General features: G+C 47.3%; 2 protein-coding genes across 7 annotated transcripts in view; both read right to left on the reverse strand.

Annotated features, from left to right (window-relative positions):
• Nep3 (M13 family metallopeptidase neprilysin 3) overlaps positions 1-3,488 on the reverse strand; it is a 130,693-nt gene extending 127,205 nt beyond the window's left edge. The window contains exon 1 of one of the 4 annotated variants that reach the window (XM_077653472.1): positions 3,247-3,488. The gene's annotated coding sequence lies outside the window, so the exon portion shown is untranslated. The remainder of the gene's footprint in view (positions 1-3,246) is intronic. The other 3 variants (XM_077653466.1, XM_077653471.1, XM_077653474.1) reach the window with 3 other exon arrangements.
• Positions 3,489-4,936: 1,448 nt separating this feature from the next.
• The window catches only part of Plod (procollagen lysyl hydroxylase), a 127,324-nt gene continuing 105,711 nt past the window's right edge, over positions 4,937-26,549 (reverse strand). For 2 of the 3 annotated variants that reach the window (XM_077653476.1, XM_077653475.1), the window contains 7 exons: positions 16,252-16,390; positions 13,315-13,428; positions 12,799-12,867; positions 12,597-12,701; positions 9,653-9,799; positions 9,079-9,207; positions 4,937-7,860 (listed from right to left, as the gene is read on the reverse strand). In XM_077653476.1, the coding sequence (XP_077509602.1) occupies positions 7,705-7,860; positions 9,079-9,207; positions 9,653-9,799; positions 12,597-12,701; positions 12,799-12,867; positions 13,315-13,428; positions 16,252-16,390 (859 nt within the window). In that variant the 3' untranslated portion in view covers positions 4,937-7,704. The remainder of the gene's footprint in view (positions 7,861-9,078; positions 9,208-9,652; positions 9,800-12,596; positions 12,702-12,798; positions 12,868-13,314; positions 13,429-16,251; positions 16,391-26,549) is intronic. The other variant, XR_013312483.1, reaches the window with a different exon arrangement.

Here is a 26,549-nt window from a genome sequence, read left to right on the forward strand (position 1 = left end):
GCGAGCGTAAAATTCATGATCGTCACTGAGTGTCATGACCGTCAAATACAAATGAACCTCTGTTTAGGCTTTCGCCGAAATAATGAAAATACTTAGTTTAGCTTGAAGAGCCGCTGCATCTCATTTTGAAAATCCCACGACATTTAAGGATTCAAATCTATAGCCTGTGCGTAAAGCATTCAAAGTTTTTTGCGCCAGCATTTAAAATGACAACGTAATCGACGATGAAATTTCAGGTTTCTCCTCACAGCACCAAAGGAGTGCGAAGAAGCTCGATGATGCCGGCACGGACGGGGATTTCAAACTTCTGCTGCCTTCGCCCACAGCTAGTCGTGCATCGTCGGATGCCCTACAACATCGCTCCGCAGGCGCTGCTTTCGATGGCGTTCGTTCTTTTCCTTCCAAGAAAGCGTTTATGAGCTGTAAATGTACCGCCCCCGTAAGCCGTAGATGACGTCGTCATGCCCCCCCCCCCCCCCTCCCTTGCGGTGCGCTGCGCAGAAGCATTAGCGCCACTGCAGTTTCAATCGGCGATTACACCACGATTTCTAATGATAGTCCAAAAAGACTTGGAATCCTTTACCTGCAAGTTCTACACATTCGACGCCTTTAAGCTCGTCTAATTCTAAAACCTCTTCAGTTGCTGTTTAAGTACGAAATAACATGCCCTCAAAGCATTGTGTGTTGAAGAGACGCGTCCACTGGACAGTATATTTTAGCGTTCGTGCGAATGAATCAAAGCTGGAGTGTTCGCACGACATTAGTTAAGCACGTCGCAGGCATTTTGGGAATCGGTAATTATTGCGCAATTTCCGAGATTACGGCGCCGCGTAAAGAGATGAACGCGTCCTCACGACGCGAACATCGACACTCTTTCCAAATTGCCCTGCCTTCTAATGAAGCAATTAATCAATGGCGCTTGCACCGGTTTCTAAGACAGCGCGCGTGCGTGCGATCTCCAACTCCTCCTAGACGCGCTAGCCGGTGGGCCACGTGCAGGGTTAGAAGCGTTTTTAATTTAAGCGTTAACAAATGCTCACCATTACCGACAAAAAAAAAACCGCGATAGGCTAATGAAACAGCGTATTATAATTTGCAGGAGTATGCAATTGTGAAAATGACGGACACTTGGTAAATATCGCAGTGTTAGACAGGACTGTCTTGAAAAAAAGAAAAACAGCTGCCACAGCAAAACTACCTACCTCGTTGCTTCTCCATTCCCCAAAATTTCTTTGAAGTTCTCCGAAGAACCTACAAGAACTGTATTTCCGAAAATTAAAAAAAAAGCGATGAATAAGGTCGCATAGAATATGGTTTATGGCGGGCTCAAAATACAGTTTTAAGCGCGGCTGAAGCTCATTTAATCTTCCGTACCACTCGGCCAACGCTGCCTTCTGCAAAGCGCGCTTTCCTGTACGACATAATTGTTGGGCAAGAAAGCCCCACTTCCCGAACGCGACGGCCTCCCGACATCGGCAGGTGTTGTGTCAGGGAACGAAAGCATTGGTTAACGCGTGAAAATATTAACAAACACGCAACCGTGGCTGTATTTAGCGCAAACTACTTCGTCCTGTCTCTCCACTGCGGCTCGCAAAGACGTTACAAAAATAATGCGCCAGAGGGTACTAGGCTGAGATTCTGCGTATTTTTACTGGCAAGAACCCGGTGATCCATCATCGGCTTTTACAACACAGACGCCGCCTCGTTGAAAACGAACGCGCGCTCCGGGTTTTCTTTCTTTTTTTCGATCGCCACCAACGAAGCGTCGAAATATATCACGCGCAGAGAGCCGCAGCCCGCGAGCCGCCACGCAGCAATAAAAAACAGGCAATAGCACACAATGCAAAGGCCGAGCTGCTGCGTGGAGTGCGTCGTTCGCTGGGCGCGAGATGCGGTGGCAGCGGCGAATGCCAACAGCCGCCGACGCGCACCTGTCAGGGGAACAAGGGAGTGAGCGCAGCCTTGCGCGCAATTCTGGCGGCGCTCCAAGCGCCGAACAAGAAAAAAAAGGGCAGAGGTGCCGAATGAAGACCTCTGCACGCACCGCGATAGCCGCCTCGGGCAGAGCGAGCGTACAGTAGCGACCGAGGAGTGAGAAGTTGGGGGGGGGGGGGGGGGGGGAAGGGGGGGCGGGCTACCTTCTTCCGCTAACATTCCTGGGTCGCACGTCGTCGTAATTAAGCTTCTCCCATTTTTTTCTCCGCCCCTGCTACAAGATGCGGCGCTGTCACTGGAGGAGGTACGGAAGAAGGAGCCGACGAGACGGGAGGAATCCCGCGTGGTGTCCCGGACTTTGCGCCGTTGCTGGGAGCGCGAGAGCGCAGGCGTAAGCGCACACACGAACATACATACACACGCTGGGAAACAGTCGAGCTGCGTTGGCCGCTGCTGATGAGGAGGAAAGAAGACCAGGACCCCTGCGCGCGCTGGGCGCTGGCAGCGAGTCCCCCCCAGAAATCAATACCTCGGCCGCCTGTTTCGCACGTATACGGGCAGGTATAAAAGCCCAGGAGAAGCAGCACGACCAAGAGAAAAGCTCGGATGCGATTCCGCAAAGGGGTGCCGTCGGCTGACGCGCGCCAGCTGCATGCAGCGAGCGACTGTTTGACGTTTGTGCAGAGAGAAACTTGAGATTAAAGCTGCGCACGATTTGACATTTGGGATCACGTTTCTTTGCGGAATGTTGCTAGCCGAAACGTCTCCGAGTGTCCACGCCCCTCTCGTTGTTCGCGCGCTGTTTACAAGCTGCGTATGCTCGCGAGAGCCTTGTTGTTGGGTGCCTACCGCATCTGCGAAGCACGCGCCCCTCAATGCACGAGTGTTTCTCTACCGTTCCCGTCCGGCCTACGCTTGCAAAGCCGATCGCCTCTGGGCTGTCTGTCCGCGCGAAACGCCTTCATCAATTGTGCACCGTCCGCGCCCCGCTCCATTCTTACCCTGTGGTCAGTCTTAAGGACAAGTGCAACGTTAGCCGGGGAAACCCTGGTGCGTGTATGTTTCGAAACAGGCAGACGTTTAGCTCGGGGAAAGAGAGCCAGGAGTGACCGGCTGTACACCGTTTACGACGCGCGCGCCCTGTGCACGCCAAGAGCGGTAAGGCTAAATGCCCAACGGCCTCGGCCTTTGCGCAGACCCGCCAGAAAAGGACAGCAGAAGCAAAAGCAGCAGCGACGGCAGTTCAAAAGGAGTAGCGAGCGTGCGAAAGCATCGGCGGCGGGTTCGAGTCGCCGGAGCTTCATCTCTCACCGTGTCGCGAAGACGTTGCCACGGCGACCGGTTCAGCCGCTCGCCGGTCCGGTGTGGCGCGGTGCAGTGTCGCACGGCCAGAGAAGCGAGCTGACAGGCGGCGGGCCGCGCTACCGCTCACGCGGAGGGGGACGCATCGCCAGCCCAGCACGGCGTCGTCGTTGCTTCGCCCGCCATTCCCGCTGTTGCGCGGCGCGAGACGTCGAAAGAAACGGCTGGGCCCGGAGCGCCGCCGGCTTCGACACGAGCGACATCTGGAGGCGCCCGCGTCAGGCCCCGTCGCTCGAGCCTGGGGCGCGAACCCGCGAGGGGGCGTCAGGCGTCTGGCCGCGCTTAAGCGGCGTGCCGGCGCGACGCGACACGCAGCGCGCGCGTTTAGCACTATCTTTATCCATGGCGGTTGTGAAAGCCGGGTCTGATATTCGCTTAGCTCCTGGTGCCACGAAGTTGTTCGAAGCCGGCAGATGAGGACGCCTCCTACGTGCCATAAGTATCCATGAGCTGCCGCGGCGCCCTGCAACTTCAGAACGGTTCTAAGAAATTTGATTTGCTGCCAAGCGTGACGAAACAATCTGCGAGGATTATGATTTTGCAAGAATTAAAGTGCGAGCGAGTCACGAACTGTCATTAGGTGCAAGATGCTTTGAGAATTTGGGCCCCGATTTGCTGGCAGAAATTGCAGTCTCCGCTTAAAAGGCAAGGAATTGTGAGGTCAATCATACACTGTAAACCACTTCAATTTCATGAGGCCCTAATTGTCGTGTTTTTTTGCCAATTGCATACAGCAAATATATATATATGTTACGAACACAGGTTGCGTTGGCCACACACACACACACACACACACACACACACACACACACACACACACACACGTCCAGTGAATAACCTAGGCAATATGCTAGCATAATTTTGGAAAAAAAACACTTGAGCTTAGTACATTGTTCTTTTCAGGAACTAGATACATGTGGAAAAAAGCGGCAGTAACTCATCCCCATCGGCGGGCTCTCTTTCCGAATAGAATATGCCATTGCTTCTTGTCAAGGCAGTCTCAACTGCTTACAACTGGGTGCTGCAAAGCATGCTTTTAAAAAGCAATCTTCTAAACCCGTAGCTTGAGTTTCCATCCGTTCGTTTTCAGTTTCTTTGCTCTTTTATTCTCCGGCCTCTCTCCGCTCCTTGAAATATCTGAAACCCAGTGAAAGCCATTATAGGTTTTGATGACTTTTGTGAGGAAGGTTCTGATGAAAAGGGACGCTAGGTCGATGGCTGACGCCACAGAATCAAGCATGTATTCGAGCTACTTCAAAAATCTCCTTTTGAGAAACAAGAGCCATGTGTGTGTTTTCATTTCGTCTGCTGCAGAGTTCCTAATAAGGTAGGTTCCGCAGCAGTGGAACACCACGTAGCATGAGCCATGTAAATTAAGTTCCTGCCATGCCTGCTTTGCAAAATTTAGTGCTAAAAAAAATACTTAAACTGCGAGTTTAGCCCATTTCACAAAACGTGCTCACAAAAAGTAAGCTTGATTACAGTATGCATCCTTACTACTTGTGTGTGCTTTACTTTACTACTTTTACTACTTGTGCATGCATTTTTCTTTTCATTTCTCAAGAAAATGGAAAAGAACCAACAATTAAGATTGAGCTCAGCTCGTTGAAAAGCAAGGACATCAAAACAGGAACAGGACTGCTATAAACGACTTTTATTTGCTAGTACAAAATACTCTTCCAAGCAGTTTTTTCTCACCACTAACACACTCCAGTGTTAGATACAAACAACAAATTCGGAGAACCATTCACACTGAATAGTGAAGTTGTGACCGCTGCATATGAGTATTAGGCTCCACAAAAACCACGCGCGAAAAACTGGAAACCACAACACATGCAAAAGTAAAACACAGGAATAACACAGCGGGAGACACAATGATGAATAACAATATCAGCCTACAGCCATTCATTGTTCAGCAGGTCTTACAAAAACGGTTGCGCAAAAAGGATCAAACAACAGATCGACAATAATGAGCATGACAGCTGGTCTGGTGTAAGAAAAGTGTAAGATCTTAGGTTTCGAGCAAAACAGCAAACACTGAAATTCATTTGGCTATATCATTACGACTAACTGGATTTCTAGCACAGGCAATGAACAGAGCATTTCAAATGTGAAAAGTGAAGTGCTGACTGCAGCAAAAAAGCAACAGCAATTCAGCATTCACGTGTTATTCATTGAGGAACAAACCGGGTACTCTAACAAGACTAGACTACTTTAAGAAAAGAAGGGTAGCCAGAGCTACAGAAACTGGCATGTGGACAAACTTGAAAATGCACACAAAACACACATGAAGAAAAAAATTGCAAGCATGAAAAAAAAAACCTCGGTATGGTTTGGCACTTCTAAAATAGACTATAGTCACATTTGACTGTAGTTCTTGATGCACTTTCAGATGATTGCTTGTGTCAAGAAAGTATCAAAAAACAAGATGACAAACATGGCACTAAAGTAGGAGAAAGATAACAATGCTGCACAGTTTCTGAATATAACAAAGGCGCCACATAAGTCCATGAGCCATAAGATTATTTCTACACGTGCACAGCCTTTCTCACATGCATAAGCAGCATTAGGATCTGAGACAACAGGGCCAACTAAGTGCATGCTTTGCACTTGCTGAAGTGCTCTCTCATCTGAGGCACTACCATTAGAATAAACAAAGGACAATACTAAACCTGCGGATAAGCGGGACACGAACGGACTTAGTCGCTTCACTGAAATCACTTGCAAAGTGCAACCCCAAAATATCTCCCATAACACACAAGGCAGTGTTCAAACCTGCTCAAAATTATGTGTTTCTACCATGGGACAATCATAACTTGTTTGCAGATTGAAGTCAATGTTCTAACTTGTTCACTATTAATGTGGTGCTCAGCAAAGAACATAGAGAATGACAAGAATGAAGAGATTGTAAAGAGTAAATCAATGTCACAAGCATTCCTCTTCTTTGCTATTTGTACATCTTTTAAACAGAAGAAATCATCAATGTAAGCACTTAAAGCTAGACATAGCATGTGAAAGGATGCTGTGAAGTTTGACAGCTCAATACCCTCAGTGGCCCGGAGTACAGAAAAGTTAAAATAATTGTGAACAATGCTCAAAGCAAGTGTAAATTGCTAGATGCAAGCCAATACGACTGGCTTTCTCATAAGAAGACTCAAGATATTTATGAAATCTCGGCATTAAAAATTATTTTAAAAAAGCATGGGAAAGGTACCACTTGTACAAAATCAAGAGCTCTAGGAGGGAAATCAAGATTTTAGACAGCAAAGGCTAGGACTAAAAAATCTTACTCACCTCGACAAGCAGTCTGCAATAACAATTGCAAAAGCGAAAAACTGTGAGGTGAAACTGCATCTCAAGCAAAGAGCTTTGACTAGATACGCAGATGGCAGTAGCAGCAACTCAGTTGAGCCGGAAGTTGTACACAAACGCAACAATACAAAGTTGATAAGACATGGCACAAAATAAGGCAAGCAAAAAACTGCCGAAACATTGATTCAAAAAAATTCTACCAGGATACTGACACTGAGCGCAACTGCTTCATAAATGGCATTACCAAATTGAGCCTTGGGAAAGAACATGTGCTGTATTCAACCAGTGAGCACAGAAAAGTTACAGAGTCATGAGATACCGGGTGACTGATTATTAGAATGGTGCCTATAAGGAGACTATGCTTACCACAGCGATTCATTAAATAAAACAAGGCGAAAAATAGTCGAGTGAAGATCAGAAAAAGATGACCTTGTCCAGATTAACAAGTACAGCGCATGGTAAAAGCCAAAAGGAGCAAAAAATGCTAAAGCACACACAGGTCACCATGTGAAATAATGTGCACCATAGTCGCCCCCTAGTGTAACTTATAAACCTAAGATTAAGAGCCACAAATTCATAATAGCGCTGCATCACACTATTACACCAACCATCACTCTTGAGGACCTCTGAAGGCACATGTAGAAAAGTGGGCCTCTAGCACATCTTTGTCACACACCAACCCACCTATTTCAATGACTATTAAACCATACGGCACATTAAGAAAAAAATTATTAAGCTTTATGAAACTTCAAAAAAAAAAACACTATCAAAAATTTCAAGACGACCCCATAATGATGCATCAGTGCTTTTACGAGACTTAAACAGAACTCGCATGCTTTCTGCTTGTATATTATTTATGAAAAATGTCTAGGACGCAGTGATGCATTTATTCTTAGCAAGCTGCTGCACTACTAATGAAATAACATGCTTCATGACCGCAGACCACATTTGCAAACAACTTAAGGATTCAGCCGACAATTAAGCCTTGAATTGCAAAAAACGCCCAGCAACATAAACAAGGCAGATGAAACCTTTGTATCTAACATTGCTGCACTGATGCGGCCCCATCACAGAAAGTGTTAAAAGATGATGTCCTCAAGGGTCCACAAAAGAGACCATAATGTAGCGCGTTCCCTTTGTAACTGGCAGGCCTTCATGGTAGTGAGTCAGGCGACCAGGGTGCATCAAGGTCCAGCCACGCTTCAAGTCTATAACGCTGCAGTTGTACCTCAAGAAGTGACAGCCACCTCCCTGAAAACAGACGCGAGCAACTGTGAGACTGAACTCCTTTAACATTGGCTACCTTATTACACCTATACCCTTAGGAGGTAGTGACAGCATGAACAAGACAAAGAACAAATAGAGAAGAAAACGTAAATTAAACTATAGCAATATCTCAGCGTGAATAAAAGGCAGGAATATTATAAGCTGTGGTAAAAATTTACCCCCTTCAGTGTTTCACTGAAAAGTGGCAGTAGCAGTGTCATGTTGTTTATCACAACTTATGACAGCATATCGTTTTTTTGGGCAGACAGTCACAGTATGTGTAAAGGCCTGTCAGGCACAACACAAAAACTACAAGCTCAGCTGGCAATCCTAGTGAAAGAGAATTGTTAGAGATGGAAAAAAAAAATTAAACATGCAAGTTGGTATGTGCTTCCTTTGTGACATTTATATGCTACAGCTTGATTGCCAAGTACAATATAACATGAAAATGACCCAATAACCTGAAACTTCAAGAAGCTCTGCAGAAAACACAAAATTTTATACGATTTTCTGCAAAGAATCAGCAAACAATTTGCACCACTAACTCCAAGATGTGGAATAATAAAAACTGAAGAGAGCTATATGTACAGTGGGTATCTTCTCAAAAGAAAGGAGTTAACAAAGAGCAAGTTGTTAAGTTTCCTGTTCTGAAAGAAGAAAGGTAATACAAAACACCAGGAAGACAGTAACACAATCATATGTTATCAAATAACATTAACCATTCAGGTACTAATATAGCCTCCGCGGTAATACGGGACGTACTACGTCCGCCACTATGAATGAGGGTGGCACTCGTGAACACTTTCAAGGTTTGGTTACACTGCACATAAATACCCCCGAAAGCAGAAGATTAGACATGCGTTGCCGTAGCTCATTTGGTAGATTATCGGATGCGAAATTCGGAGGCCATGGGTTCGGATCCCACCGGCTGCATGTGGATGCTTTATCTTGTGCTTTTAATCTCCCACTGATGAAAACCACAAATTAAAAAATAAGACATCCCCTATGCTTCTTGGTTTCAGTGACAGTGAGTTTTCGTCATTTATGCATGTGATAGTTCTTTAGTTACACCGCTTTTAATTCTGAAGACCTATCGGTCCTACGTACCTCAAACGATTAATTTATGAACACAAGATTTACCCAAACCTGATGTTGAGATATAAATCTATTAATAATAAACCAGACTTCAGGACAAAAACTTACCTCATAGTCAATGCGAGGCCTGTTAAGAGCTATATTGATCGTGTAAGTCGAAGAATCATGGTGAGGACGCAGGAAGTACTGCTCTTCAGGATGGTAACGCACAACAAAGTTCATAATAGCCTTTGGAGGCTGAAATAAATAAATAACAGAAACATGTACAGAAAACTGCAAGTACACTTAGCTAGGTGACCAAGCAAACCATTTGCACTACGCTTCAACTAAATGTTACAAGAAACTCAGTATAATGTAAAATTTAGGAAACAGAAAATTTCTGTTAAAAGAGCAATCTGGAAAACTGTTCGATTGCATTTATGCCTTGTGCTTGAATTTCAAACTTGTAATAATGGTAATGGATCGAAACAAAATATAATGTCCCTGAAAAAGACAAACAGCATAGAATTGACATTTTGAAGGATATTGGTTTTATTTTCAGTTGTGAACAAGGAAGATGTATGGGCTCTGAAAAGACAATGCAATCATTTTTTCTCCTTGGTCAGTGAATGTATTTCTCCATTTCCATTATGATATTTGACCAGAAGAAACTTGGCCAAACTCTTCACTAAGAACAACTCACATCATGAAAGTAGCCCAGAAACACTTTTTCCTGCACCGGCCGGATGTACTCTCTTAGGAAAAAAAGCCAGTGTTGCTCCAGACCAACTTGATTCATGTGAATGTCTCGAGTTGGGACATTTTCATATCCACCAGCAAGTCGCTCATCCTAAAAAAAACATACCAGAGGACATGGCGTGGAGAAAAAATTATGAACTTGAAGAGCTATGCATGAACAAAAGACATGTAAAAGTTTTTAATTAGTGCAAACATCCAATAAACTGAAAAAAAAAAAGCCCAAAACAATGAAAATGTTCTAGATTCGCAATTCATTTTAGGAATAACATAAAACAGACTGAATGCTTACGGCACCAGGTGAGGCATCAGAACACATTGTTTTTTTTATATCTTTGATATATTCCACGGGCCACGCTGAGCAAGTGCTGCACTGCTTATTTAGATGCACCTACAAATTTGTACGGCATTTATATTCCTGCTATCTGCATCAATGGACGCAGCTTAAAGGAGTATAGACACCTAATTTCCGTGGCATGTTTCCTTTTCTGCAATGATGTGGAAGACATTGCTGTATATGAATCGCCTCATGGTATCCGCCTATGACAACTAAATAATGTATAATCGAATTTTTCTGTCACACTTTTTCAGGTTCGGTTTTAACAGCTGAATAATGGCTGTAATGTCAATGTGTGCTTATAGGTCATGTCAGGCATGAAAAAACTGCCATATAACCGCTGCTTTTTCATTCGTTGTCATTCTGTCTCTTGATGAAGGCTGGCTTCTACATTGTAGTGAATTAATACGATGAAGCAGCGAATATATTGCAGTTTTTCATGCCTCACATGACCTATAAGCACGTGCTTATGTCACAGTCATCGTTCGGCCGTTGAAATCAAAACTGAAACAGCACGAGGAAGAAATTCAATTCTAAATTATTTAGCAGTCGTTAGAGAACACCACATGGTAATCCATGTATAATAAATGCCTTACGTTGCTTATCATTACAAAGAAGAAAACAAGCATCCAAATGTTATGTGTCTATACTCCTTTAAGTGATTTCTTTCTAATCATGCCAGCTTTCTGGTTCACATTTAAATAAAACTTAACGTTTGCATGAGAAAGTAGCATCATGGCTAAGGCTACCTGAGGAATTGGATGGACAACAGGCTTATGTCAGACGACCCACTCACATGCAATAATTGCTACAATACCTTGCAACCTCTTTTTGGCATGACTTCATTACGTGCGGTCCTGCAACACGTGTATGCTGGAAAAGTTCATCAATTTCTTTCAAATCAATCAGTGACGAATTTGGCTGATATGCATTTAAACAGGTGTTTTATATGCAGAAAAAAACAGGTACATAGGTGAGCATATTGCTTTTTTAGTGCTTTCTGAGTAGATATTAACGTTTCCGGGGTGCACATCAAGCCAAAAAGCATTCTGCCCTAGCACCCTGATCATGATAAGAACAGGATGTGCCAGAGAACAGTCAATGATGATCGTCCCCAAGCTTAATATTACGTACACGTCATGCACAGTGCTCTCACGATTGCAAGTAGACCCCCCCATATCACAAGTCACAAATAAAAAAAAAGAAGGGCATGCCCATGGGCACATTCCAAAAAGAAAAACTTAGAGGTCTCTTAAGCCTCGCCTTTATGAGAAGAATGCGATAGCGTCATCAGGCCGCCACCGCTTATCAGCAGCTGATCGGCCGCTGCGCACCGGGAGGTGGAGGGGCGGTTCTGCGTGTTGACGGAGCAGCTGCTCAAGGCCAGCATACAGAGCTAGGAGACGGAGCTGTGGCAGCCTGGTAACGCGGACGCCGGCTTTCCTGCCACCTCACGAGTTCCTTAACGCGCTTTCGTTGAAATGTATTAGTCACTGGACTACTCGTCGTCACTAGTGCTGGCATTGTCATCGGTGCTGCGGGGTCACAGCATGTGGCTCTAATGTCGTTGTCCAGCAAAATCTCCCACTTCGCAAACATTCACAGCACACTGTCATCATGCGAAATCCCGCACTTCACAAACCGCACCATGCCATCGCGTGAAACAGCTACAAACTTTGCCTCGCTGCAGCCGACACACCGGTATCACCAGTTCAGAGAAGTCGAACTTGCGGCCCGGCGCGCAGTTGTTCGTTTCATCGGCTTGAATAATGACAGCTATCTTGAATGTAGCCGTGAACGAGTGCCGGACGCTTACCAGACCCAGAGCACAAATGATGACTGACAAAACACTACGTTAAAAACTTGAAACGTGGCCAGCAGTCGTCAAATGCGTCAAACAGAGCCAAAGAGAAACTATGTGTGCTATGCGTGAGCGGCATCGGCTCTTACATCAGCTACAGAAACTCCCCGGAAGCGCTCCCGTTCTAAGCGGCAGTGCCACAGCGACTGAAACAAAGGTCCTTCTATCAACTATCGACACTGCTTTGAACGGCGAGTGTGCAGTTCAAAGTAAAAAAGAAAAATGCATCTGCAAAAGTGTGCACAATAGCCGTACCTACTGGGTACAGCCGTAGAGCAAACAAAATTGCAACCATGCTGTAGCATCCCCGATATCTCATTTGTCTTGCCTTTATTTATGATGCTATGCTCTGGCTTCGATTATAAGTCTGCTCCCATTACGGATCTCCAAATTTTAAAAAATAGGTCGACTCACAATTCTGTATATAAGGTAATTTGCTGGAAAATTCTAAAGTTATTGATGACATCAGGCCCAACCTCACGAAAACACGTATCAAAATGTCAAACCACTGCAGAACCACCCCATAACATTAGGCTATACATCATTCAGCTCATGACACTTGCAAAGCTAGCCTGAAGCTCTTTTATTACATTAAGCACAATGCACTCATTCCCGAAAAATAAATAATATCTGGGAACTAAAAGCCACCAGCAACAAGCAGCTCCTCATGAGCATTAAAATCTGGTGGCATACCTCATTTGTGCCACTTGACCATTTTCCAAAATTCTCCATTATCTGGATCAGATGTTCACAAAAAGTCTCTGTGACGATAGGGAACCAGTAGACATCAGGGCAAGGCTGAAATTAAAAAATTAGGAAGTAAACATCAACTCTAAACAAAAAATTACTATCAGAAAGCAGTGCTTGAATGCTTGAGTGAGCTTAAGGACTTCACCATGTCAATTTGGTGGGCAGGGTCAAGAACCTTGGTGTAGTTCTCATGAATGTAGCGTTGCTCCCAGTCCTGAAAATATACGAAGTCCGCTCTGAGCACATATCATAACCACTACTTAAGTTGAAAAGCACTGGCAAATACAATAGTTAAATATATAAAAGTTACTTTAATGGCCTAATAATAAGACAAAGTAACTAATGTTAAAACAGTTCATAGCAATTAAATTGTGAAAGTCATTTGCCTTTACATCGCCTATTGATAATTTTTCTCTCTTCTATGCGTACAAGAGAGTTTAGGTGAGAAAAATATGTTCTTTGCCAGACAGAAATTATTAAAGAAGTGTGTGTGTGTGTATTGAAATAACAGCAACCAGCTACAATTCAAGAATCCACAATGTTTCAATACTGCGAGTGCATATACAGCTTTCAGTACCAGCCCAAATCAGATTAACTTCATTTTTGGCTGCTGCTTGCCTCTCGATGAAAAAGAGCCTCACTAAAGGCAGATTGGTCATACCTTCTGATTGCTGTAGATCTCGTAGAAGTCTGGGTTCTTCTGCCTGATGTCAAATGTATCACCATTCACCAAATGGCCATACTTGTCCATGTTTGTCATGTACATAAATATTCCCTAGAAGAACAAAAACAAGGCTTTCACCACAAAGGACGACCCATGAAACTTTCCTGGGCACAAATATGCGTGGGTACGTAGTTGCATCAAACGTTACAGCCCCTGATCCTTCTTGCACGTGGCTTCCCCTGCAAATACCCAATCCATGCAGTGAAGCCGCCTTACACCTCCGACCACCATCAGCAGATAAGGCAAGCGCGGACGAGTTTTGAACACACAACGGATGCACGAAACTGCCTGCAGGGTTTCTCGGCGAGAATAAATCGAGAAAAAAAAGTGTTGATGCCCTGTTCAATACAATACAGTAGGTAAACGTTGTTTAGAAAATCACACGCTCTCAAACGGGGGAGTATTCTTAGTAAATTTCTATAACGAATAATTTTGACCACTGAAGATGCATGGAGCACTCAATCGTGAAGATAAACTGCGGCAAGAGAAATGTCGTTAAAAAACACATTTAATACGGCAAGTTTTTTCCGTACTGGGGACAAAGCGGTCGGGTGCTCGCAATAACAAAGTTTTTTGATCGTAATCAACGCAGCCACGAAGTTCCAGCTCAAAATACGGAGATGACATGCGGCGGGTTTGAGGATACTAAGAGACGGAGAAGCCACCTTTGAACTTCGACATAAACTACCAAAGGCATCTTGAAACTACTTATAAATTTTTACCACTCAGCTTTGCTACCCCAGGCGACGGGATATTCTAAGTATAACCAAATTATGAAGCATGAAGCGCAAGCCTTGGTATGATAAACTAATACGATTACAACTGGTATGATTAAACGGCTATGCAGCAAACGCGGACAAGAGGGTCCCCGCCTACCCCGCGGCATGTCTGGGCAAGGCACAAGACGCATTTTTGACGTCTGGGCAAGGCACAAGACGCCAAAAAATGCGCAACGTCTATCGATGGTGCGCATAGTTTCGCTATTCTGACATCGCGAACAAGGACGGTCACTAATTGTATGCTAAGAGGGCGTGGCACTGTGGAAGCTTAAACGCGAACGATTCCCAGACACCACAGCGTGATAAGAACGCGGTGTCGTTGGTACTTCTTGGAATGAAAAGCGCGGATAATGCGCTCCGCTTTGGTTTGGGATGCCCAGCTAGTAAATACCTTCACGCTCGGCGCATATATCCGGTAATCGAGCGCTATATGCATGGATAATAATACTGTACGTCGTTCACTCAAATGAAGCGCAGCAGAAGTTTGACTTAAAACACTGCGCAAGTCTCTTCACTACAAGACACCCGAGATTCTTTCCTTCAATGCTTTTAAATTTTGCCTTAGGGCCTATTTACACGAAACTCTTTCCGTGCACTCTCCCCGCTACAACTTAACAGTAAAGATCCTTCTCGAAATCTACAATCACTGATCAATCGTCAAACAAGGCGTGAAATAAACACTGTTTTACCTCGCGCAACTAAAAGCAGCCGCGAACGACGACGTTGCAATTAAATCGGCGAAATAACAGCAGTACGGCCGGCAAATACAACACAGAAACGGCATTGGCAACTAATTGACTTAACTGATCTGCCCCACTAGTCCGCGAAGAGATTGGCAATAAAACATCGAAAAAAAATGTTAAGACAGAGACAGAGAGAGACAGACAGAGATAGAGACAAAGTACTATTCACCAAGAACGGTTTTGCTTGCTACAAAACGTGCACCCCCTGCGAAAAAAAAAAAACGCGACATATTTTCGCTAATTTCGTTTCGGCGCCCCCGCAAGTTTCTCAACGGCTCGCGACGTTATCAATCGTCCGGGGAATTTTCTCGACATCGCAAATAGAAATTGTCTGCTTAACAGCAAGGTTTGCAGCAGCACTCCACGAATTTCGTAACCGCGGCAGAGCATTAAGCAAGAAACTATGCTAAAACCGCGCGCACCCAAGGGGGACCGTATAGCAGAGGCCGCCGACGCGTGATGGCAGCGACTCGAGCGGCGCGATTCTTGAGCTCCCCATGGCAACATCAAACGCCGCAAAGTGCGCAGTGTTCGTGTCGAGGGAGCTGATGGCCCGAATACTTCAAATTTCTGGCGTCCCTCGCCTCCTTCCATCTTGCTCTCTTTTCTACGACACTTTTTTTTCTTTTTCCGCGCAAAAAAAAAAAACTTATTCGCCGGTAGCAATATTCAGAAATTGCGCCATCGTTTCAAGCCGCGAACGGGCAACGACTTTCAAAATGAAAACCTTTGCCTATATCAAGCGGCTAAGAGCAGCGCAATATTTGTTAACGCTTACTTGCTTGACCGCTTATTTCATCAGCGCATCGGAACTGCGCTTACACGCACCAAAGCGAAGCAATAAAGGTAATACCTGACGTTCCGGTGTCTAGACAGGCGCCACTTTTTTTTTTCGTAGCACTGTCGTACGTCTGTTGGCCAATCCATGTCGTCACTGCTTTTACTTTACTTTAATCATTCCAAGCAGAGCAAATGATTTAACGCTACCGTAGCAACACAAGCATTCGCACTCTTCAGAAAAGACTTGGAAGGCTAGACAGAGCGCCGAGTTTGCGCGATAAAGCTGTGTCCACATTAGACAGGCTTAGCATACCGGGGACGTGCTAGCGAAGACGTATAACGGTTTTCCGTACAACCTGCGCATGCGCAGATCCCGTACGCAGAACCTTCTTTTTTTTCTTTCTCGCAAACCATTTCAGAAAGAAAGAATAACATCGCAGCATCAACCAATCACGCAAGATAAACGGGAGGCAGGAACGCTCCAACAGGCATGCATTTGCAAGCGAACACGGGAAAAGGCTACAAAAAAATGAGGAAAAGAAGGCGGCGATTCTGCAGCCGGCGTCCCGTACCTTCTCGCGCATGTTCTTGCAGAAGGCCATGTCGGGGTCCAGGAGACCGTTGATGAAGGATGGGAATTTCTCGCGCGACTTGACCAGCGACCCATTGATCAGGTACGCCCCGCTCACGAAGGGCACGTTCCATATGCCCCTGTTCAGGGAAAGGGTAGGGAAAGAGAGGGACAAACAGAGAACGAGAGAAAGAGAAAAGAAAGAAGTTGCGTCAAACGAAGTGACAAGCCGAAGCAAAACCAAAAGTGGCGCGACACCGGCTGAATATGTTTCTCCCTGATCGGGAAGACAGAACACAGAAAATAAAAAAATAACAAAAGCAAAACATAGAAAGCGGCTACGCAGACCTGTAAAACTTGACATTTATTTATTAGCTTTTTTTTCTTGCTAGAACGGATGCGCCCTCGGAAGCAGCGAGCGGCGCGCTAATTACGCCTTGTCGAGAGCAAGCCAGTGCAGTGAGCGGAGACGCCACGAGAAATAAAACTAAGAGAATTCGCGGCGCGTCGCTGGACACGAGACCAGTTCACGCGCGATAAAGCAGCGGGTATTCATGCCGCGACACGTGTCAAGACTTAGCACATAGCTATGGCTATCACAACAGTCACGAGAATATTACGGGACGGGTTGGGGAGGGGGTGGCACGAAGGCACTCATTATTTTTTTTCCGTGGCGAAACAACTTAGAGCGCAGGCAGATAGAGCACCAGCTTTCGCTGCCGTGAGGGGGGGGAGGGGGGGTGAAGCAGGAAGACTGCGCAAATAAAACGATTTCAATCAAACAAATCAACGGCAGCATAACGTTTCGAAAACACGAAAGGGAACTTCACAAAACGCCAAACAAACCAGCATGAGGGGGAGGAGAAAAAAGCGAGGAAGGAAACAGGAAAACTGCACCAATAAAACGATTCTGGTGAGACAAATCAACGGCAGCACGGCGTTTCGCAAACACGAAAGGAAACCTTATTGACAAACAGCTAAACAAATCAACAAACACAAAAGAAAACGCGTGCGCAAGCGAGTCAAAGATAGCACTTCCAGAAAAGTAGCAAATGCGAGGCCTGGAACGAACAACCAGAAACGGGGGGCCGTCGAAGCTTAGGCGGGCAGAATCGAGCGATCTGCGCCACGAGTCAGCAATACATCAGGGCAAAACGAAACAAAAAGGAAAACGTAAAAGTAAATGGAGCAGCAGCAGCCGCCGCGGCCGACGCGCGCACCGCTAGCGTACCAGGTCCGGGAGGAGTAACTAATGGCTCGTGCATAGGCGCTTGCCCCCTAGCGATTGAAGCGGCGAGAGGGTCGCTTGCTTCGCGCAAACCTCGCCGCCCCGCGTGTCACTCTTACTTCCCTGCTTATTTGCTTTCTCTGCCTTCTGCCGACCAGCGGCGGCGCCGCGGTAAAAAATGGCGCCTTCGACGTTTTCCAAATGTCTCGCTGCAAACCCTTCCCGCTCGCTCTTGCACGGAAACACAACGTGAGTAAAATCTGCGCCCCCCCCCCCCCCCCCCCCTATAACACCCTCCGCAAGAAAGCGTTTTGGTAACGCTCGCAGCAAAACCGCGCCTCCCTCGCGCGCCAGCGGCCCCGTCGCATCGATGCAGCACGCTCTAATTTCTCTCTCCCAGCACGCGCGGAATTGCGGCAGCCGTCGCCCGATATTCCTCGGCGGTCGTGCCACAGGGCATGGCACAGATTGAGAGTCGTGAGGCGCGAGTGAGTACGTCCCTTATATTTGTAGCCGCTGCCGGCGGCCAAAAAAAGGATCTAAAACAGCGCCTCAATGGCGCTCTTCGTTATTTGTGCTCTTCATAACTGGTCTCACAACTTCCCTTCTACTTCAATTAACGCTAATTAAACTGAAGACGAATCTGGGAAAGCGCGAGACGTGGATATCGCACAACTAAGCATATGTAGACAAACACGGGCAGGGATTATGCTGAAGAGCGTTCTGCCCTACGACAAAGGAACCTCGCGCGCAAATTAAAAAAAAAGAATCAACCTCGGTAGAGAAGTCTGAAACCTCATGACTGCATATCAGCGGAGCGCTTGGTAGCCAAGGGACACGCGAGTAGTCACACAAAGGCTTGCAAGGGCACTACACCAGCGCGTTTCGCTGGGTGTGCACCTAGACCTTGGTGTATGGTGTATGAGTGTACACCAGCGTCTTTCGGTGGCATTCCCCATTGCAAGAGTGCACCAACTGCGCCCCACCCTACAGCTCACAGCGTTCCAAGAGTCCAATACTCAGCACTGGAATCCTCCGAAATAATGCCCAGGCGAACAACGCGTAATCGAAGCCGAAGGACGGGTGACACACACGTGCGACTTTGGCACACAAAAGCGCCGACTTTCAACTTGTTGAAGTTATGCACTGACCGCTGATGAAAATCAGTTGTCCCTTGTGTTCGGGACTGTCCTGTTCACCCAAACATGCAAAACCAATCAAGCCAACATGCCGTTTCCCAAACTGGTCACTGACTAAATTCGCACTTTGCAATGGCCGCTGAAGGATAAGGTATCAATGTTTAGTAGTGGATTTAAGTTTTGTTTTCCTGAACACTCTATGCTCTCGTTCAGAGAACAGAAAGACATCAAATGTCGACAAGTGCCGGACAGACTTGAAGGATACGCACATGCATGTTAACGCCCCATGTTCACCCATGAAAAAGCCATAACATTCAAGTTCAGTTCAAGCAATTAAAATTTCTAGGTACACCTAAGAATCTAACAAGGCTTCCTCCAGCAAAGCGCGCAAAATTTCCGACTGCGAGCCCATTCAGATCACGCAGCAATACGATCGAATCTCACATGATTGCAAGCGCATGCGTACGGACAGCTGCTCCAAGTGTGGCCAGACAAAATGGCCACTGAACCACCGAAAGCTGCATGGGTGATACTAGACCATCCAAGTTTCTCTCTTCTTGAGAAAAGTCAGTTTTATCAGCCACCTCAGCCGACGATACTGCAAACGCCCTCTACCCTGACGCTGTATAACCGGGCGGTAACAACTCCAACACCCGCGTCAATGGCGCTGCCCACAAACATTTCATGCCAGACTGGGACATGCCAGGTTTCGGATCAATCGTTAAGCGACCGCCAAGCAGCAAGAGTTCGGAACTGCAGGCGAAGAAAACATTCACTATACGACATACTTCAACCCCTATGCACAACACTCTAGAACAAGCGTAGGCAAAAACATGAGGAGTAGGGGGACGTTGAATAATCTCCACCCTCGAGCTAGCGACAAATATCCCCCCCCCCCCCCCCCCCGCAACTCCGTGGTGTCACGGCAGCAGCCAGCGCAGTTGCGCTGGCACGGAGTACGTCACAGACACGGCACAGCGACTACACGTCATGAAATAACCATGCAGCGTTGACGACGAAGCTATGCCAGGAATAAAACAGCCACCTGACGAATTTGCAAGGCTCTTCACGCATAGAAACGCCGCGTGAGTGGATCGTACCTCGAGGTCCAATGCACGGTTTCAGCGCCCCAGAGAATCAAGAATAAGTGGCCGACGCGCTCTCGACGCACTCTGCGACACTTTTGACGATGTGGACAGCGAAAAAAAAAAACGTTAACACAGCATCGTCCCTAAAATGAAACAAAGAAGAGAAGAAAATCTTTTAATCAAACGCCGCACTGCACGAGCCGCGCGGTCTTTCGCGCGAAGCACGCAACAGATTGCGCTGCGAACGGCCGTATATATACTGCCCTACCACGCGAGACTGCTCCGTTGTTGCTGCTAATTTATACGTAACCCACCTTCTCCCTTACTTGTTAACATTCTCCCTGCCTGCCTCCATTCCTCCCTCAGACACCGCACGTCCAACCCGGTTAACGGCCCAACTGGCGCGATAAACTCGTTAAAACTCCTCACAATGGCGTCGTTCCGGGCAACGCGTCCGTTCCCGGCAATGTGGCAACACCCGTCCCCATAGAAACAAGCCGGGTTAAAGCAGAACGGGAAAATAGGAAGAAGGAGGCGAAGAAAATAAAACGGCCGCCCCTTTCTTTGACGTGCTCCTATACTTCCCTAGCCAATTCCCGCGAAACGTCCGTCGTATGCCGGAGCGAAAGTAAACAAACAAAAAAAGGGGGATAAAAGGGGGAAAAAAGACCCGAGCGCCGGCCGGAAAGTGGGGAAGAAAACGGGAGTGCGCAGGGGGGGGGAACGACGTGCGCATGACGTCGAGAACGGTCGGGAACTTGCTGCGAGGAAGAGCATACGAGACATATGGCGGGACGGCGCGCACAAAAGCGAGCGACGAAGAATGGCGACGCCGCACGGGGCACTGGGATAAGAGGAAAGCAGGGACAGCGGCAACCGGGCACGAGGCGAGGTCAGAGTCCCAGAACGAGACTCCCGGGACGGCTCTGCGGACGTATTTCGCGAAATAAAAAAAAAGAAAAGAATAACGCGCCAGCTCGGACGAGCCCCACTAGCTCGCCCGCGTGTAGGAACAACTCTTCGGCGCCACCGGCAGCGGCTCCCCAGTTCTACCCTTCTATCCCCCACAAACCGCCAGCGCGTCGCTAGCGAATCCTCCCTCTTCACTTCCCCAATTCCCGTTTAGGCAGGACGCAAAATAAGGCGGAAATTATAGACTAGACCACGGCGTGTTCGTACGGCTATACCCCCATTCGTGCTCCGCGCGAGAGAAATATAGGAGGGTATAGATAACAGGCGCCAGATCCAGAAAGTCTGGGACGGAAAAAAGCAAGACGGGCTTGTTCTGCCTTTTCCCATTCTGGAAACTGGCTCCTTATCTTCCCTTGTGTTTTTTTTTTTCTGCGCGCGTGCGAGGCAACCTGTTATACGAGAAACGCTCAGACAGCGAGCAGGCAGTAGGGAAAGGATTGCCCTGCGGTACGAGCAGAAAAATATCCTCAAAGATAAATTGATTTAACGCCCGATAAAAAGAAAAGGACGCATAAAGAGACGGGAGGAAGAGGAAGAACGAACACGGTGTTCTTTTTCTTCTTATTTTTTTATTTCCTCGCAGCCTCACTATAGAGTAACGATTTTTTTTTCCAAAGAAAAAGGAAAAGAACCCTCAAAATCTGAAAACCTATAAAGCCGGAACGCAAAGCTTTTAAGTTTCGCGAGATTCCCGCGTTCGTACGAGCGCTTTAGCTATAGCTCGTGAAAAGCCGCCAGACGCGTAAACAAAACCCCAAATTCAACAAGAATCGAGGAATTTAAAAAAAAGTGCACCCAAACGCAAATATGACCCATGTATAGGGCGGCGAGAGACCAGGAACGGTAGGTGGGGAACCGAAGGGGAATAAGGTGAAGAAGCAGCCACGCAGCCACTGCGAGAGAAACGTGCAAGGAACACTCTCCCACCCTTATCCGGAAACCGCTTTCGCAGGCAGGTCCGTTCCCTGCCCAGACAACACGCACTGGAGCCTTCTCCCCGCTGCTGCCATATCGTCCCCGTACAGAGCGGCGGCCGTTTTTAGCCTAAAGCGAGGCTAACAAGACGTTCGGCTGGGAGCGGCCATACATCGAAAGGCTTTTTGAGGCCTCGTGTAACGCCACGCAGCGAGCGCCCGCGCTTCTGCCACGCTTAGCTTTCTTTGCTCCGCTGCCCGAACACGGGGGGCGCTCCATTCGATTAGGCAAGCCACTTTCCGGACTCCCTGCATTCAGCCTGCTCCTCCTCCTCCTCTCTCTCTCTCTCTCTCTACGTCCTTGCTGGTCTCTGCATACGGGAGAAGCGCAGCTGTGCGCGTCACTAGGCGAAACCTGGCCGCGTTCAAAAAGGGACAGGCCACCCCTACGGGAGCGGACATAGTAGATCGAAGCAGCCCGCCAGGCTCGGGAACATCTGCGCAACTCGGGCGAGGTTCGCAGACTGGGTGCCTTTACAGAACTAGCCAGAAGGACGGTGAACGCGTCATGTAAGAAGCTGACAGACTTCAGCCGAAAACGTATCGTCGCGTTTTGTAGCGAGAGCTACACTGGGCTACCAGTCGAGGATTTCGCGGTGGTCCGGAGAGGAAAGTTGTGCGCATGCGCTGTTACCATGGCAACTGGAGAGGAGCAGCAGGTGCGCCGCGCGCTTCGTCGCCGCACGCTGCTCTATCACCCGAACCGCGCGTCGTCGCATGCGCAGCATTGCGTATAAAAGGCAGAGATGTAATGGGCGGCTGTATCACAACGTTTGATATGCATGCAGAGGAGAGTCCAGCCGCTGCTAAACGGCGGTATAGACAAGAGAAGATTAACTCTTCCGAACCTGAGGTTGTCGCCTGGAAGTTATTGGCTACTCAACAAAGAATGAGCGTAAGGAGGCGAAGAGAGCGGCTGAGACGCCCGAACACAGTGAGGAACGGCTTGCCAAACGGAGATGCCAGACTGCCGAGCGTAATAGACGGCGCATAGCCGCCGAGATGGAGCCTATATGCCTCTCATTGCTAACCATACAGTGGCCACAAGCTCAGCCAAGGGCACGTACCTCTTGCTACGTATATCCTGGCATAGCAGAGCCAAGCCACTACCAACTTTTTAATTACAATCAACTCTGGAAGGCAGCGCACGTTTGTTGCAATTATAAGGAAGTACATAATTAAATGAAGCCTTTCTTTTAATACACTACATTTCGACGGGACAAATCGAATAATCCGAATAATCCGGAAGTTCGAATAATCAGGATTTTCGGATTAAGCGAGTTCGAATTATAATTAACGAGGGTCCACTCCATTTCATTACCGCATTTTCGTGCCGGCACGGTGGACTCCGACGGGTATAAAGCACACCTACAACACGGTACAGTGCGCCAAAATAACACTTGAAAGATCTTTGAATTTAAAACAAAGATAAAAAAGTTGCGTAGGATTCAGCGCCTTTCATCGGAAACAACGCAATTCACTACTGTCTCCGCGCTATACAAGCAGGCCGATCTCCCTGATATGTAATTTTAATGATCGGTTTAACAGGCGACTTTCTGGACGCCGTGGCGGACCAGAACTTATAGTTTCCCCTTCCTCTGCAGGCGGTGATAAGCATATTATATAAAGGCCCAACTTAGCTACGTGCTCCTGTAGCTGAAACGCGGCAGCCGCCACGGCGTACTACACCACACCCCAGAGCACAACGCTATCTCCATCCCTTCCTCTACCCCTTCCCAAATGAAACGCGACGGCAGCTTTCCCTACGTATGAGGAGGAGAGGGTCACGAAGAAAGGAAAGGCGCGGTAACTGTCTCATTAGCCGCCGGAAAGCACCGAGATAAAGTACCGCCGAAAAAACGCGGAGTCGGCATACTCTGGCAGCCCTAGCCCTCTTCGCCTGTCTTTAATGGGGCAGTCACTGTGTGCACGCACGGTTAACAGACACGCCTTTTGAGAGACGCAGAAGCAGGGGTCGGGTTATCTCCCCAGACGGCGAATAGATTTCCTCGCCAGATTGCAGCAGCAGTTTCTACAAAAGCGCGCCGCTTGCCCGCCCCCGCCGAGTTCAACGAACGCGAACCGGCGCGCACGTATTAATTAAGTAGGATGCTGGCGCCCGCCCGCCTCATCACTGCCCCCCCCCCCCCCCCCTTGGAGCGATATGCTACGGGCGCCGAGAGATGCTCGCGAGACGCTCTTTTTCAGGCGCCGCCGAGAACGCTTATTAATCACGGTTGAACTCTTGCCAACATCGAACGAGCAGCCACAGAAGTGAACCAGTTCGAAGGATGCAGGCTCAGGTTATTCGAGCGACATTTGCCACCGCGCTTCGACACGCACTTGCGCGTGTCGAAAGCTGCGCAGCAGATTGCACTGATCTAAAATCCAGATACGGTTACACAGTTATTACTAGATTTCACTCTCTAGTCTCAGTATACGTTCACAATCTGTTCGCTGCTCAGGACGACTAACATGAACCTGCATAGAGTTAGTTCCCTCTGGTGTGGCACCTTAAACGATACGAAAAGGAGAAAGTTTGTATATGAAAGCGAATGCGCTTGCAGCACTAAAGTGTTCAAATGACTGGCTGGTAATTCAAATTACTTCCGCTGCAGCGCGCATAATCCTCAAAGAAACAACACCAAGCACCCTCCCTGCAAGAAATATGATGGCTTTCCCGCATGAATACCTAGTGCGTGGCAGAGCACCCTTTACAGAGACTCGACAGCATAATTTTCTTTCATCTTTAAGCAGCACGAAACACAGGACGTACAGGAAGAAACACGAGACGGCACGAGCGCTATCTAAAACTGAAATTTTATTTTAGAAGGGTTAGTTTTATAGGCACCAAAAGCAAAAACCGAAAAAACACACAAAACCCCAAATCATAAAATCGCGATAGTCCGTAAAACCGTACGTGCACGCTGCGGGAGGGTAATCGCCTCATTTTAACAAAGCACACCAGCAATCTTAACACATGACATGCACCTGCTATCAACCTGTCGCCACACATTCCCCGAGAGCGTGAATATATTTTTTCACGCTCTCGGTGAATCTCTTTCAAGAGAGATTTCACGCTCTCGGGGAATCTCTTTCAAGAGAGATTTCACGCTCTCGGGGAATGTGTGGCGACAGGTTGATAGCAGGTGCATGTCATGTGTTAAGATTGCTGGTGTGCTTTGTTAAAATGAGGCGATTACCCTCCCGCAGCGTGCACGTACGGTTTTACGGACTATCGCGATTTTATGATTTGGGTTTTTGCGTGTTTTTTCGGTTCTTGCTTTTGGTGCCTATAAAACTAACCCTTTTAAAATAAATGTTCAGTTGTTAGATAGCGCTCGTGTCGTCTCGCGTTTCTTCCTCTACGTCCTGTGTTTCTCGCTGCTTAAAGAAAAATCCATTCCGACCCGCCCAGTTTTCTGTTCTCGTTAATTTTGTTTCAATTCTTCCTGAGGCATCGGCGTCGTAGGAGTAGGTGGGTCCCTAAAACTCCCGAATTCGGGATCCTATATTACTCGCATATTATGACCCAGTCACACGGGCAGTTTCAATGCCCGCTGAGTCAATGGACATCGAACTCAATGGGGATCGGCCAGTGCCACACGGCGGTTTTTAATGACCACTGAACTCGATGGGCATCGCCTCAGTAGGGGTTCACTAATGACCATTGCAATCTCAAGGGTCATAGAGAACATCCGCGCATTCCCAATACGTTGGAAAAACAAAACATAAAAAGCTCTCAATAAGTATAAGTATCGTTGATTTAGTGGCAAAATTTTAGACTACGTTAGCCAGTCTATAATAACTTTCTTTAGGTAGCCAGAACGACAGCTCCGCAGAAAGGCCGGCGGAAAGATGCAAACAAATCGACGCTGTTCTCGTTATGAAGGCGTCGCGGTGTCCCGCTTCGTTTCTCTTTTTGTGACAACTTTGCGACAACCGAGACCAGAAGTGCCCCACAAATGCTGCAACGATAGTGGCTATGAACACTGGTCTGTGGCTGTTTCACCGGCGAAAAGTGAATGCTTCTGAAACGAAGCGCGCAACGCCGCCCAGCCATTGCTGTCTCTGATTGTGCCTGACTGAGAAGCATTTGAATAGATTTTTCCGAAAACAGTTTTGAATTAAAATAGCACTTACTCCAACTTGCAGCTCGTTTTATTCAGCTTCACTTCGTATTGACTTATTTTTTTCAATGTTGCTACCCCTAGAGCCATCTGTCGAATGGCATGCTCACTACTCACTCAATGATCATTGAAATTTGCCGTGCGGCAGCGGTGCATCTTCAATGGCCATTGACTCATGGGCACTGAGATTGCCCGTGCAATAGGGGTATTATTCAGGTGGCAGTCATATGTGTTACGTAGGGTTAAACACTCCGAAGCGACCCATGGGCTTTGGGGACATCGTAGTGGAGGACCGAGGTTTAATTTAGACCACTTGGGGTCTTACAACGTGCGCTAACATCGCACAGCACAGAGGCGTTTCTGCATTTCGCATCTAACAGCACCTCGAAGGTGCTGTTATGCAGATGGGTCGGGGACTGTGCGCTCTCAAAAATGTGCTCAGTGCAGCCATGCGGTCCAGCGCAAACAGCACCCGGACTCACGAAGCGAGGTTGGATGAAATCGAGGTAGCCTATAACCTTCAATTTAATTCATAACTTCCGCGTGCACTGTGGGCCAGAGGGGCCCAAAGTAACAGAAGCCTGTGGGTTAACTCTGACCCGCGGTCCTCCACGCCGAAAAACGCGCACCAACTTCGTCGATCAGATTTCGAGACCACGCGTGATCTTAAAGTCTGATCGACGCAATTGTTGGCGCGTTTTATTATAGTCAGCCCGCACGTGTGCGCGTTGACCACGATCTCCACAGCGGCTCTTTCCTTTAACACGG

Source organism: Amblyomma americanum, chromosome 2, assembly GCF_052857255.1.
Source record: "Amblyomma americanum isolate KBUSLIRL-KWMA chromosome 2, ASM5285725v1, whole genome shotgun sequence".
In the NCBI taxonomy this organism is placed as follows: domain Eukaryota; kingdom Metazoa; phylum Arthropoda; class Arachnida; order Ixodida; family Ixodidae; genus Amblyomma; species Amblyomma americanum.